The sequence below is a fragment of the Polistes fuscatus genome, unplaced genomic scaffold, assembly GCF_010416935.1.
Source record: "Polistes fuscatus isolate 324 unplaced genomic scaffold, CU_Pfus_HIC Scaffold4, whole genome shotgun sequence".
Lineage (NCBI taxonomy): Eukaryota > Metazoa > Arthropoda > Insecta > Hymenoptera > Vespidae > Polistes > Polistes fuscatus.
The window spans coordinates 11,455,947-11,472,770 of NW_025113118.1; the positions used below are offsets into that span (position 1 = coordinate 11,455,947).

Consider the following 16,824-nt stretch of genomic DNA (forward strand, 5'->3'; position numbering starts at 1 on the left):
TTTCGTTGAAATATAATCTCTCAAAGAAAGTTTCATTTTTTTTTTTAATTTTTGTTCGTTCCAACTAATTATTATAAGGCCTGATCGTTTCCGATCGTAGACACAATTTTCTCGTTTATTTTGACTAATGAAATTATAAAGATTTTCTATTAGATTAGATAAGAAGATATCCATTTGTTGTTTTAAATAAGAAATAAAGTAGGAGACTGAGTGAAAGAGAAGAGCAATCGACTGTAAGCGTTCTGAATAAATAACGATACTTGGATCCGACTGTTATCGAAAGGTAGAATCGATATATGTGTATATACGTATACGTAAAATCATATATCTTGGTTGGTTGATATATAAAGTGTGCTGACACGTGGGAGAACGTATGCAAATGCACATTCGTATGCTTGTACGGACTTATGACATGCCTTGGCTAGGGTAAATAAAGCAGAAGAAAACTTTATGTTTCGAAATATAAAAAGACGAGAAAGAAGAAGAAGAAGAAGAAGAAGAAGAAGAAAAAGATAATAGAAAAAGACGTAACAGAAAATGAAACTACAATGAGACGGATAGGAAGACCGAAAGTAATATTTTTTTAAATAAGACTTCGTATACTTTATATCGAACAAAATACGAATTTATTGATTTCAATACGAATTTCTAATAATTGAATAAAATTATAGACAACATTTTTCATATTCGCGTGATAGAACAATGAGGAATAAACGAAATTGAGGAAAATGGAAGAATATAATATTTCGTTTATAAAAATCATTGCATATTTTATATTCAAAATTATGGATTTGTTATTTCAAAACGTTATGTTTAATAATTTAAATTGGAAAAAAAATATAATTCAAAGCTGAACAATATGAGAAAGTAAAGGGAAACAAAATTGTGAATATAAAAAAATATATACGATATTCTTCCAAAAATCTTGTTTACACAGTTTCAAGAAAATATCTAAGAATCTTATGTTTACATTTAAATAATAAAAGTTTAAATAAAATAAAATTTGATAAAATTAGACGAACATTCCAATTTCGGTGTATAAATTTTGCAAAAACATTGAAATGTTCCAAATATTTCACAAGTTTCGATTGTGTATGACCACCACATACTCACACACACATATACACGTATTTAAGAGACCATACATAGAAAAAGTATTGAATCGTAAGAAGAAAAGTCTAGCCCAAGTCTGCTGACGAGAGATCTTTCATCTTAAAAACGCATCGAGGTTGGAGGGCTGTTGGAGATGAAGGTGGCGACGGCGGGGCGGAGGCGGTGGTGAGGAACGAGGAGCAGGGGGGCGGGGGAGGAGATCGTGGGTAGCGCTTTAAAGGCTTTTTGAAGGTACCAAAGTACCATGGAAATAAAGTTCAATACGCTTTTCCTCCTCGTACGACTTATATAAAGAAGTCACGTGCTACTAACTGTCAGAAGAGAAGAATCGTTGGGCATGCTGCGCATTGAATGCAGCTTAACTTAAAGCTGCCTTTTTCGATTTGACGTCAAGAAAAAGAATAGGAGAAATGAAAGGGACAACAATAAAAAAAATTAAAAAAAAAAAAAATAAAAAAGAGTAAAGAAAGAAAGAAAGGAAGAAAGGAATTCAAATGGTTGAGGTATAAAAAAGAATTTTATTTGTTTGGAACTTAATCGATATAATCGTTTATTGTTCTTTCTGTGTGAATGAGTGTGTGTGTGTGTGTATATATATGTGTACGTGTATGTCTATAAAATGAAGTTTTTACCAAATGATATTTGGATTCATTTTCAAAGCTATATTCGTCGGCTGAAAGACCATGAGAGTTAATCTCAAATGGTGGTAACGTTGGTAGTAAACTTCAAGAAGATAAATAAATACAAGCTTTAAAGTTTAAAGAGATTTTCTCATAGTTTTGCATACCTAGATGAGGAATTCTCTCTCTCTCTCTCTCTCTCTTTATCTTTCCCCCTTTTACTTCTGGTGGCAATAGTGGTTTTCAAACTCCAGTCATTGCCGCAACTCGAATATATATATATTGTACACTCGTAAGGGATACCGCACGATTATATTACGAATGCTTTTAAGGAAATTTCCGGATACTAATTTTCCAACGATTTTGTTTGAACTATTTTTTTTTAAAACAGACAGATTAACCATACCGAGTGTCCTATCCATCCTGCATAACAGCCAAGTTTTGCGGAGTTTAAGAACTCCTATAAAAAATAGATTTTTACTAAAGTTGTTTTCCAATAAGAGCCAGATTTAGAACACGATAAATCAGAGTCTGAGTAAGATAAATGGGGTGGTACACACTTTGTAGATAACATTTCAATTTCTTCGAAATTTGAAAAGATCTTGATTATGCGTGTATATATTACATTCGAGTTGTAAGTGTAATTTTCGTTATTTTTTTTATTATTATATATTTATTTTCGTTATATATAAGAAAATTGTGTTAATTTATTATGCATTAGTTACTTAAACTGCATCGGAAGTTATTTTTCAAATTCGACTACATATTTCGATCGTAAATCTACATTTGATGATCATTATCTCAATTCGATTATATTATAAATGAATAGATAGATAGATACTATGTTATTATTCTTAGAAAATCAGTTTAACATAGTGATATAAAGTAAATAGAACATTTAGACGATAGTAAATACTTACCTAGATATCATCTTGATGGAGCATTCATCTTCGCCAAGTACTTCATTGCTTCATTACATTATGGACTTTCCTCGAGTTTTAGTTGATCATCATCTCTTTCCCTTTCTATCTATCTATCTATCTCCCTTTCTTTTTGTGTGTATACGAGCTTTTACTTTTCGTATTTTCTCCAAGTATTTCTCTCTTCTCGCGAGAGAGAATGAAATGAGAGAAAATACACGACGAGGTGAGAAATTCTCTTCAGAATAAAGCTTGCTTTTCGATCTTATTCGATATCTAAATATTCTTCCTTCAAGAACAACTTACTAGTAACTTTAAACTAGAAACTCTCATTATTGTCTCCCCTCCCTCTACCCTCCTCCACCTCTTTCTTCTTTACTCAAACTTTTCTCTTTATTTTAGCTTCTTTATATATCTATATCGTTAACTCATCTAACGTCCTTAAGATCGAACTTAAGATTACAAATTTCCTATTTGCGCATAGTTCATAAGATGTTTTCCTCCTTAAACTTATCACGAGTTGTTTTGTTTATAGAATACTTTAACGGGAAATTCGTCGAATAGTTTTGCAAATGAATTTGCTTTAAATGTATTTATAATAAAATAGATCTAAGCTTAAGGAGAGAACGTTTTTAATTTGCAAATGAATTTCCTTTAAATATATTTATAATAAAATAGATTTAAGCTTTAGAGGAACGTTTCTAAGCATTCGTTGATCATTCGTTGGTAAATCGTTAAAACCTAGTTCGCTGATCTGTCTTACCGACGGTTAAACTGGGAAAAAAAAAATAAAGAATTACTGATCGATAAAGTAGTAACACTGTTGGAAATGTAGTTTCTTAGAAGAATACCATCGATTCTATATTTTCCGTTCGTAGATAAAACAGATTTCTGTAAGGGTTTCCATCGGTACCGTTGAACCGATAGAAGGTTCAAATTATCTGACCGAGAAGATACTTCCAATTGTAAGATACGATCTTTTAATCGGTATTTTTGTGACTGTAGATTATCGTAAAGTAATGTGGTCGGGGACTGAAAATAATATACGGAATACTTTTACGAAAATTTCATTATATATTCTTTTCTTTTCTTTCCCTACTTCTTACTTTTATTTATTCGATTTTATATACCAAAATAATATTAATAAGAGCGAATTTAGTATACGAAAAATGAAGGAAAAGATTTGATAGTATTATTAAAAGCCGGATCAATATGAATTCTCGAAGGATAGGTTTTAAATGTGAGCAATTCTTCATCGGTCATTCTCACCGTAACACTCTAGTCTATTTCATCCTTCTGGCCCTCGACTCCCTTTTGACCTTTTTTCCGGTCAATCTCCAGAACCGACGTGTGCTCTTGTATACGCCGGATGAATAGCATTTAAGCGAATTGATGGACCTCCGGTGGTCGACATGTCGAAGTAAAGTGAGAGAGAGAGAGAGAAAGAGAGAGAATAGAAAAAAAAAGTGCAGTAGTAAAGCTTATAAAAGAGAAGAGAAATGAAGAGAGAAAGTAGGGAATAAAAAAAGAAATAACGGCGAGAGGGGTAGTGGGGTGAGGAGAAAAAAGAAAAAGAACAGTTTTTTTACGCCACAAAAGCCACCACCAGGAGATGGACCAGAAACTATGAATGGAAATATATGTGGGAATGAATTATCGTTTCGTGGTCATTTATAGGACAGATCGTGGTGTCAGTTAGCGACACGTCAAAGTAATTCAGCTTAAAACATTTCATTGTTAAAAAGTGATTATATTAATAAAGTTTCTTACTTTTCTTTTTCTTTTTTTCTTTCTTTTCTCTTTTTTTTCTTTTTTTTCTACTTCTTCTTCTTCTTCTCCTTTTTCTTTTAATAAAGATTTAATTAAGCCAACGTATTCTTAAGTTTCGCGAGAAATATTATATGAGAAAGGGAAGAACAGGTTTAAACGCAGTATTATATTATACGGGGTAGGTCATTTTAAAAAAGCCGAACATTTAAATGTCTACGTTATTTATTTAGAAATTATTTCAACGTTTATGGGTTAATATCATTTTTATAAAGAGTGTTGAAAAGTATGGTTTAGTTTTAAAAAAGAATAAGAAAGAAAAAAAAAAGAAAAACAAAAAACTAGCGACGTGAAAAATAATATTGAAAGAGAGAATTTTAATCGGTCATTTAAATTTGTTTAATATAATTAATTTTTAAATATTTCTTTCATAGAGTCGTAAATAATAAAAATATTTTAATGATACTATTTCAATATATTTCATCCTATATATAAATTTATATACATATATATATTTTTATGGGGAAAAAAAAAATTGTTTTGTCTTCACGCGTGTCCTGTTCAAATAATGTAACTTTACAAGTTTTAAAAGCATTCTCCATAAAACAATAAATAACGTAAGATATTCAAGTAGGTATATCGAATAGAAATAGTTCACCCTATATATATATATATATATATAATGGGTACCTAGAGCCTGAAAATCAATGATGAAAATGGAGCGACGTAATTAAAGGTATATCTACCATTCTCTTACAATGAGACTTCAACTCGAGCTTGCTGATATTTCCTGAATGTTCCTTTCTTTCTTTCTTTCTTTCTTTCTTTCCCTCTTTTTTTCCTTTCTTCCCTTATTTATTTCCCTTTTTTCTTTCCTCCATTTCTCTTTATCTTTCTCATCGTTCTTTTCTTTCTCGTTGATAAGGAAACGTGTCTAAGGTCGAAGATGAAGAATAAAATTGGAGAAACGAGGTAAGAAAAAGAAGCAAAGGGAAAAATAGGAAGATAAAAAAAAAAATAAAAGAAAAAAGAGAAAAATAAAGAAAAAGGGACAATCGTGTTGTCCGAAGTAATGAGTAGTAGGAATGAGAGACGAACGATTAAAGAAAGAAATAGGTTCTGCTGTATATACACCCCCAAGTCCAACAGATTCGTGTGCCCTTACCAAGAAAGAAGATGCCGTTATGCTGCTTTTATTCTTTCGTCGTATTCCTTGGAAACGATTCACCGAGCAGCGAACCACACGACGGTAAAATCAGCCGGCAGCAATTTATATGATAATTGCTTTGCTCCTACCCGCCTCTTCAAACCAACCAACCAACCAACCACTGCCACCCCCAAACCTCCACCTCCCATTCCTACTCCCAGTCACTCGGAATTCTTTTCGAACTTACTTTCTTCCTTTCTTCGTTCCTTCGAGAAAACTTCCGACCGTCTTTTTCCTTCCATCTCTCTACACCCTTACCACTACCACCACATCATTACCCCCCCTCCATCCCTTTTACAGCATCAACCCCCATCATGTGTTGCTCTTGAGTTCCATTTTTATTTTTCGTTGATTTTCTTTTTTTCTGATTTCTTTTCCCTTGTTCTACCTCTCATTCTTGCGAATGAATGAACGACGATAGGACAGAATGACAAATGTTTGGTATCAGTGAGTAACGTTATATGTGAAAGTATTGTTGATTTTTCATCGAACGGTTGAGAATCTTTATTTCTGAATGTTTGCGAACGATCAGTTTTACGATTAAAATATTCAATAGCGATTAATATTATAATATCTCACTTGTTAATTTGTAATATGCAGTCAAATATCTTGGATTGTTTATAGTAAGTTGATTTTACGAGTGTTCCGTAAAACAAGAAAAGAAAAATCTTCATTTAATTAATTAACGATGTCTTGCAATATGAACAATATTGCGTTGTCCGTAAGTAAAGTGCTAATTAACTTGTTTTATTATTATTTTAATATAAATAAACAATCGTATTAACGAATTAATCGATTTTCCATTATGTATTTTTTTTATGAAGAAAATCGCTTTTATTTATATACGAATGGTTTCGATTATGAATACATTTCTCGAACGAGAATTATACTCGCAAACTTAGGTTCTCTATTCTATTAAAATAAACATTAATCTAACAAATGTTAACAACAATATATTCAGAATGAACGTCAATATTATAATGCAATAAACTAGTTACCAAGACTTGATATTTAGTTGGTTGCTATGCACATTCTATGTTATTCTTAAGACTTTCCATAACATACCGTTCTAAATACCTCTTGCTAACCCATTTTTCAGCGATCCTTTGCCACGTCACATCTTACACATTCATAGAACAATTAAGGACGAGATATATGCCCGTAATTATGAAAGTGATCCAACATAAATCAATAATTAAAAAATATATATATAATTAATAATAATTAAATAACATATTATATATTATATATAAATATATTTTTTTTTATTAAATTTTTATTTTTTATTTTTTTTATTTATATTTTTATTTATATTATTTTATATATAATATTTTATATATATTTAAAATATTATTTATATTAATATTAAATATAATTTTTACAATATCACATCAAAAACGAATTGTTATTGTAAGTACTTGTAATTTCAACATTATATGAAATTCATTTAATGTTCAAATGTAATCTCTTAACACAATCTACCAACACTTCGTGTATATATAGTAAACAATATATTTTATTTTATTTAAAAACGAATAATGTACATTTTTTCCAGGAAATACACATTCTCGCACCTGTAACCCAAATTCCGGGAAAAGCTTACGTTGATGACTTCGATGATACCAGTTGATATGTAAACGCGTATACGGATTTTCTTGTCGTTTAGTCAAGCCAACTAACTCGCTTGTAAATTTGTAACGATACGATACGATTAGTCGGATATAACGTTCTAGCATAACGCGTTGGCAAACGTTGTCAGTGTAAATTCTTTGATCGTAAATCGATTAGTTCTAACGTATCAAATGAATATTTTGATTTATTCTCATGTCGCAGATATCGAACTCTTGAAATATCGGAAGACGTTATTATACGAGTTGTTAATTCCGATAAAAATCACTTACAAAGTATTGTAATGAAAGATTTCTTCTGTAAATATAAAAAAAAAAAAATGTTATTAACATGAAAATTTATTGATAAAATTCATTTTATATCTGGATTCATTACAATCAAGATTGTCAATCGAAATCTGATATATTCGAAGATAAAACTTACACGAATTGGATAATAAAAGATTTATGTTTTTTTTTCTTTATTCTTATTAATATGTTTATTAATCTTGATAAAGATTATATTTTATATCTCAAATTTTATAGATATAATATTTTACTTTATACAACGATGAAATTGTATTATAGAATTTGATGAATACCAAATAATGAATTTAATTGTTAATAAAAATATGATATTTGTTTAGAAAAATGATTGATATTATTATTATTCGATCTTAATAAGAGTAAATGTATTATATTATATATATATATATAAGGTTCTGGTGCAAAGCGATTATTAAGGACAATGAAGATATACCGAGATATAACAATGAAAGGGTTCGTAAAAAAGAAAGAGCTCGGTAATCGAGGGAGACTTTTCTCCGAGGGCATGAAAAATGCCCTCGAGAGTGGTGTGTCGGATTTTGAATGAAAAAGCTCGGCTATCCGTCGTCCGACACCCGATGGTTATCGATTTTCCGCAGACCGTGACGCAAGTTACATGATGCGTGTACGTACATGTATGTTTATGCAATGTGTTAGATGCATTTAAACCTTTTCGGAATAGTATTTACGAAAATACGGTTTTTCGTATTTTTTCGAATCGAATTTATTTGATATTTCTCTTTCTCTCTCTCTCTCTCTCTCTCTCTTTCTCTATTTTTAATCATAAAGTATTTTATAGAAAAAAATATATAAAAAAAATTCGTTGAGATTATCTATGAAAGGATTAATTATTTTCATTTGTAGGCAGATAGTTATGAGAAAAATGAATGAAAAATTTTTTTTGAATATTATATGTTTGAAGAAACGTATATCTCTCTTTTCCGTATAAATATGTAAAATTAGAAAATTTATTTTAAAATAGATAAAAAACCGCGCATATTTTTATCGCCATAATTTCTTTTCCGATTTTATACATTTCGTTACATTTGTATAATTTGATAAATTAAAAGAAAAAAAATGAAATAACAAAAGTAAAACCGTCAAAATACTTATAAATACTTTGCATACTCTTTGAATTGTTATTTTGAAGTGTATTATTTTTTGAATGGAAATTGGAAGGTCGTGCTTTTTTTGGCGTAGACCCTAATAATTGGGAACAGTTTGATTCGAAGAACCAAAACGGGATTGAAATGTAACCTTTGACGAACATCGATTAAAGTTGTAACGATCGTTCGCAAAGAGACTAATGTAAGTAGGACATTTTTTTTTTCGAAGTACCTTTTTCGTTCTTCTAGAGGAACATCTATCCATCGTGGTCTTGCTAATGACTACACATTTCCAGACCAATCTCCTTCGCTATCCTAAATCGAGGACATATATCCTCGAGCGGGGGAGCTTTCCCGTGCTCTGTTTCTCACAGTATTTGCCAGTGAGACAAATGCTCGTTACCGAACTTTACCTGGTTTGCTCTCTGCAGACTTTCATCTCGTACAAAACTTTTCACAGATTTTTCTCACCTCGCTTAGAACAACGAGAACCCTCCCTGTTCCCCGACCCTGCACTCCCCAACCCCCTCCGCGAGCTTCGAAACCTTTTATCTGTACACGATGTGTATACTGCCACTTTTTTATCATTTACGTGATAAACTAAAATTTAGAATGTTATTATCTTACAAATATCTTGAATGTATTTTTTGTTTCTTTTCTTTATCGCTCAAGCATCGTGCCTTCCTTTACTTGTAAATTCTTTTTTTAATTTCTACGATTATTCTGTGGACGTAATTTTTCTTTTTTTTTTTTCATAATTTTTATTTTCATAAATAATACGCATCAATTCATATTTGGGATATTAATATAAATATATATGATTTATTTTAAAATTTGTTACTTTTCAAATTATTATATTTTATAAAATCATTTTTAATAATAATTCACACTTCGAAATAAAATAATGCATCAATTAAAATTTTTATATTAGATTACCGAAGCAAATTTAAAACGAATATTCATACGGTTTTACGTTTCATCCTTTCCCAAAACTTCAATTCTTTTTAACGAGTTTTATTACGAACTTTTATTTCCTTTTACAAAAAAAATGATTTATTAAAATAAAGCTATTAATTTCAAATTATAGGTTAAATTCTTGCGGTTGATATGTAAAATATCGTACACGTTGATTCACAATTTTTTATTCGAAATCTAAATTGACGGATATTTTTATTTTTTTTAAATAAATGTGATAAACACGATTGATAAAAAATATTGTTTCTATGTTGGACTCAAAACTTTTCAACCCATTCACGTATTTAGGGTAACAAGTTTTTAAATTAGCGCACTACAACACGTACATTGTATTAATACATATTTTACTTTATTTTTCTTAACGATATACGATAATTAATTTTTTAAATAAATAGAAGAAGGAATAAACATTAATTTTTTGTTTCATTTATCAATAATTCAATAATCGATTATAGAAGTCACGAATTGTTACGAGGTACATGATTGGCTATATTCAAATCCAATCATGAAACGAATATAATACATACACGTATGTATATACATATATAAATATAATTATAAAAAGAAAAAAGATTTTCAAAGGGTATCCCCTCAATAAATGAAATAATCTGTTTAACAGATTAAAATATAGAATCTATCATAAGAATGGAATTTAATTTAACAATTTAATATCCGATGATCCTTTAGATAATACTGTACGATCTTTAGCCAAAGTAGTAACGTTATGAAAGTTTTATAGGGGGTATGAAAAAGAACAGAACAAAACAGAACAGAGCAGAACAGAACAGAACAAAATAGAACAAAACTGAACTGAATTGAACTGAACTGAATTGAACGGAAAAAAGGGAGAGATGGAAAATTCGTTTATCGTGTATATTCGGATTACACTCACAGGAGACAGCGTGTACATACTTTGTGAAGTGTAGATGGGGTAGATGGAAGAAAATGGAAAAGGGAAAGATAGAGAGAATGAGTGGAAGAAGAAAGGGTGAGGAAGGGAGGAAAGGAAGGAAGGATAGAGAGGGATAAAATGCGATAAAGTCAAAGTTCTTCTCTTTTTGGCGCATACCGATCGATTTGAGGAGTTCGCTTACACTCTTTGGCTCGTTTCACCCAGGAGAGTTCTTCGTGCTTATTACTTTCCACTTTGCATCTCGTCAAAATCGATACGAACCTCGTGCAAATGGATCGAAATGAAAATGATGCGTCAGTGACGTTATCATTCGTTTTCATTATTTCTTATTTCGGTTTCATCCCTTACGAACCTTTTTTTTTGTGGATCGGTTAGAAATATTTAAGATCAGTATACAATTGTGTACGTGTGTGTATTTAGAGATTTACGAATTTTCTTTTTTATACAAATCAATTATTTCATCCATTCGTTTTTCTCGATTTTTTTCCATGTATAGCGTTAGCTTTTTGTTTTTTTTTTTTTATTCGAATTAATAACACGAATGATATAAGTTGAGTTTTGAAGGGAAAAATATATTCGTTATTAAAAAAAAATGTTATACTTATATATTAGTGTTAACGTGATTATTGTAAAAATATTAAATTTACTCTATTATATGTAAAAAAAGAATATATAGAGAGAGAGAGTGAGAGAAATAAAAGGGGTAAGGGAAAATAAATAATTTATTACAGAATAATTGTCGATGAAAATAACAAAGTAATCGACGTTATGATATTAGAATGCCTGCGATAATTTTATTACATTTCTTGTTTTTTTTTTTGATGAGACTATCGATTCGAAATACAATATTTTCGATTATGATATATAATAAAATGTAATTAATTTTTCAATTAGTCGATTATTTCTTTAATCGATAAATATAATAAACTTTTATTATATTTCAATATTATTTTCTGACGAGTTTAAATGAGAAATGCAATATTTGTAATGAAACAAAATAAATGCCGTACTTTATACTTCGACGTTAACATGATAATTAAAAAACCATATAGAATAAAAACGTGAATTTTTTTGAACACTATACCATTTTTGAATAATTTGTACTTTACTTGGATGTATAAAGAATACAAAAAAAATGCTACTACTACAGTAAGTGTACGAAAAGAATCGTTGAATATTCTAGAAATACCTCTACATAGTTCGGCTTTGTATACGTGTACAAAAACACACACACACACACAGAAAGAGAGAGAGAGAGAGAAAATATTACCGAGCGAATATCGATGAGCATAATAAAGTTATTTACGTAATGACAAACATATAGGATACATTTTTACGACCATCAACACGTTTATGCAAAGAATATTATACTTGAAGCGTAATTTAGTCGAGTATCGGTAACCTTCGGGACAGGAAGTTAGCTTTTACATTAACCACAACCAAGGTACCCATTATTCTATCGATTTCTTATCATTACCATTCAGCTTCATTAATTACGCTAATTAAGTTCTCTAATCCGGGAAGTTTCTTCTTCTACTAAAGTTCGTATTCTTCTTTGATAATAATCATTCTAAGGAAAGAAGAAGAAGAAGAAGAAGACGAAGAAGACGAAGAGGTGGAGGAGGGGGAGAAAGCAGGAAGTAAAATTCGAGATGATAGAATTTCGAACGAGCATGTACGCGATCGATGGATTTAATTTCCTGATTTTCCATATTAACACGCTCTCGTCCATGTTGTGTGACCAGAACTAAATAGCATTTTGGCGTAATCGTCGGAGATGAACTTATTCCTATATCCATGAAATTAATTTGGAGAACCAATTTGCATTGAAGCTTAATGCCGTCACGATGCATCCAGTCCGTCTCTATAACGTTACGCGTGAAATTGCTATTACTCCGTCTTTCTCTATCTCACATATGCATAGCATGTATACATGATGTATGCATGTATGTATTTATGGATATATGTATATGCACACACACGCACGCACACACACACAGGAGAGGATTTAAGGATTTACAAAAGCTTTGTGTACGTCGTCGAGATAATCCTTGTTGTCACAAGGTATGTCTGATCACCATGTGAAATCGATTGAAAACTTGAATAAAAGTTAATTAGTTTAAGACATTTCACTTTGGAAAGTGGGAAACGTTTCCAGTAAACGTTTATTATTATGTAGATTGTTGTATAATATCTTATCAATGGATTCTGCAAATCCCTTTCTTAATCGTTAATTATTTTGGAATATATATATATCGTTTTATTTGTTTACTTCGAAGGATATTTATTATTTTCATTTGGTTTTTTGAAATGAAACCCCCCCCCCCATTTTATTCTTTTGGAAATAATATTTCAAGATTTCAACGCACGTTGCATTATTCATACGTTATTTCTTTTTCGTAATATCTCAAATCACTAAAATCTAATATACGTTTCATCTTTTATATCGATTTATATAAAAGAGTAAACAACACACAACAACAAAAAAATAAAGAAATTCCTTTTTACATCTGGTATCGCGTAATTTTGAATAATTCTTTATTTCGAATAAAGACGTTAACGTAACATTTTTATTGGCAAGCTTTATTAGCTTTCACAGAAAACAGATTCAACTAATATTACCGAACGCGTTTTCCTCCTATCGCATCGATATATTCGTGATACATCGGAAAAGCTTGGACGTTATCTCTACGTTGTATGTTACACGTGTATAATAAACGCGACATGTATCACAGGTAACGCTCGTAAACGCATCATAGAAATTACAGGAATTCTCAATGGATCGTTTTCTCGGTTTCATATTTTTCATTCAAATCACGCGATACATCATCATTATCGTATTTTGATAGGAACTTATCGAAAACGGTCATATATTATTTGTTGTCCCCTTCTACTTCTCATTGATCTAATAAATCAAATATGTGTTCGTTTCCACTTTTTTATCTCGGTGGGATGGATAGGCTGGGGGTGGAGGTTAAAAAAAAAAAAGTTTCGAGTTTTCAACGTAAAAAAGAAAATTTTCTTTCTCGGTCAAACTAAGTTTATTTTTATTTTTTGACATGTTATCAAAACTTTTCAACCCATCCTCGTAATATCCTAAGTATACTATAAATAGTTTATCGAATATAACGCGTACAAAATAGACCACATATTTATCCTAGTTTATCCTTTTAGTATTAAACTAGTTTGAAGTATTCGTTATCAGGAAATTTATTAGGATAAGCTTGAAAAGTTTTTTTTTCCGTTTCGTTACTAAAAGCAACGACGTTGAATATATATTCCTCTTGTCCTCCCCCGCAACCTCCCAGCCCTCGAATCTCCCTTCAACCTATCTCTCATCCTTCATCCTTCATCCTTCATCCTTTTCCCTGTCTTTTCGTTCATCGGTCTGTCTGTCTCTCTTATTTTCCATCGAGAACTAAGGAAACTTGTCGGATATTAATAAACTTCGGTCTCCGCGGAACTCGAAAAGTATCTCTTTTCGTCTCTTCCCCGAGTACTTTTAAAACTTGCACTCACGGGAAATGAAATTCTCGCGAATTCCTGAAGGTAAAAGCCACTATAAGCGAGAGAGGAAAGGCTTCATCGTTGCCTTCGACATCATCGAGAAATGGAGGTTCAAAGGTGGTGGTGGTGGTGGTGGTGGTGGTGGTGGGTGGGGGTGGGTGGGGGTGGGGTTGCTTCTGCTAAAAAGTAAAGAGTTAGAAGAGTGAAGAGTGAAGCCGATAAAATTCTCATTTGATGGATAAACACTAGGGCACGTGGAGTGAACGAAAAAAACAAAAATAAGAAGAGAAAGAAAGGAAAAGAGACAGGAGGGAAACAAGATATGAGAGAAAGAAAATCAATTCAAGGATAATAAGTCAAACGATTTGATATAAGTTAGTTATTAATTTTTGCTTATTAATTGTATATCACGTTTATACCTAATGCAATGTATTCCTTTGTTTATATTTTATGGTTGGATGTTTTTTTTAATTTTTTTATTATAGTATGTACCCTTAATTTGGTTGTAAGGTTTGGGGTTTACGTAAAAAAATATAATATTTTGTCTACTTTAAATTAGATACTCTTCAACTCATCCACCATTTTTTATTGTAGAATTTTTTGTCTTCTTTTTTTTTTGTTAATGTTTCTTCATATGTAATATTAAATTTTGATGTAATATTAATAGAAGAAGTTTAGGTTAAACTATTTATATTAAAATCGCTTTTTATTAAAAATAATAATAATATATTTTACAAGTGAATGCAGGCTAATAGTCTATTTTGATACGCGGTTTAAAATAATATTTGTAATTATAATAATATTTATTTATAAATCTAATGACGAAAAGGGCAACAACATCGAGAGCAGAATTTTAATTAAAAATGTAAAAAACGGTCAACCGATAGACAGCTCGTGGTACGTTTAATATTAAATTTGATCTGTATAACCATACAGATGGTATGATTTTTGGTTCAGATATTTTGAATTTCTCGTCCATTAATTCTGATTTCTTGATTTATTTCGATCTTGTTTATTTTTTTTCTTCTTTTTTTTTTTTTTTCCTCCCAATAAGTCTTATGATACTTTTAAAATAATGTTTTTTTTCTTTTTTCAGGCCGGATAGGATGATTTATATGTATCACGTGATACGATCTATGAATGTAAAATCGGCCATTGATAAATAGTTCTGTAACGATAGATTGTGTCTATGATATACACACAATATATATATATATTTTCTTTTTATCTTTTTTCGGGTTATTTCTTTCCTTTTCTTTTTTATTTATTTATTTTCTTTTATTTATTATTGATTTATATCTTTGGTCTTTGTAAAGAACGCAGGTGCGTAAAATTTCATCGCTTCATACGTTACAGTTACGAATCTAGCAAAGCTTCGCAATGTCATTTGAACGATGATCGATCGATCGTGAAACCAAAACTTCAATATTTTTCCTTCCTTTAGTATTTTTCTTCTTTTATACGTGATACGTATAAAATTAATGTCGATATCACAAAGTACGTTTTACCAATTTAAATAATTACACGTATTACCTTTTTATGATATTAAGATTTAATATTTATCACCCTAATTTAATTCTTTTATCAATTTTATATCATTGATCATGCGTAGCAGACATATATTTGATGTTTATATCGAAAACAACATATTACGTATTAAAATTTCAAGAATATTTTCATATTGCGCATTTCATTTTATTCCATTCTATTTTAGATCCATGATTTTCGATAGAAAAGTATACTTGATATTTGTATCGATACAATCAATAATCAATACACTCGTACAGTTTATCATAAATTGAATTCCAAAACACGTGGCTAATAATCGTTCAACGATTATTTATTTAATTGCATTTATTTAAATTTAAAACTCATAATCATCGACATAACCGATTAAGATATTACAACGTTTTCATAATATTACCCTTTTAGATTAGTTTAAGATTAATCGATTTTACCCTGTGTCAGATTTTAGGTTGCATAATCCTACAGATAGGTGGATATATGCTTGATGTTTATAACGGAAGTTACATAGTCATCGTTATAATTATCATCGTCTTGGTATTAGTACTAGTAGTAGTACTAGTAGTAGTAACGTTTCCCTTGTGGTCAATTATCATGTTTACTCTATTCACGTCGATAATTTTCGCGTGTAACTAACAGGTATTTCGCGGTACTTGGTGCTACCGTGACGTTGTCCCAACATGCAAAATCAACTGGACTAGACGATGGATAGATAGACAGACAGGTAGAACGGGGTGTCCATTGCAGGCAAACGCTTGCTTGCCACTGTGCTTGATCATTTACTCACTCACTCTCTCTCTCTATCTCTCTCTCTCTCTCTCTCTCTGTATATATGTATGTACATATATTGGTCTACTGTATATGTATATGTATGTATCTCTATCTCACTCGCTCACTTTCTCCATTTCTCTCAAGGCTAATCACAATACCACACCGTGTGCGTTATGCTGTAAACACAGAACCTCCTCGTCTTGCGTCAATTGACCGTGTAATCTGTAATTGCTAGAACGCGGTAAACCAATACGGATGTGTCTTACTGTCCAACGCGAATTCTGATAATCCTTATACGTTATTTTTGATCATTCGAATATGTTGAATTTTTTCTTTTCTTTTCTTTTTCTTTTTTTCGTTCTTTCTTATCCGGAAAAAAATTAATTTAGGATTTTCAAATCGATTGGAAATCATATTGTTGGAGCATGATTTTTTAACATACTTTAAAAAAAAAAGCAAAGTATTAT

The 16,824-nt window shown here is 30.6% G+C and overlaps 1 protein-coding gene across 2 annotated transcripts in view; it reads left to right on the plus strand.

The window, feature by feature from the left end:
- LOC122521133 overlaps positions 1-16,824 on the plus strand; it is a 174,675-nt gene that overhangs the window by 131,079 nt on the left and 26,772 nt on the right. Inside the window, exon 4 of one of the 2 annotated variants that reach the window (XM_043641605.1) lies at positions 7,183-7,559. The exons of the other annotated variant lie outside the window; for it this stretch is intronic. Coding sequence (XP_043497540.1) covers positions 7,183-7,235 — 53 coding nt within the window. The 3' untranslated portion in view covers positions 7,236-7,559. Of the gene's footprint in view, positions 1-7,182; positions 7,560-16,824 lie in introns of those variants that run through there. 2 annotated transcript variants of the gene reach the window in all.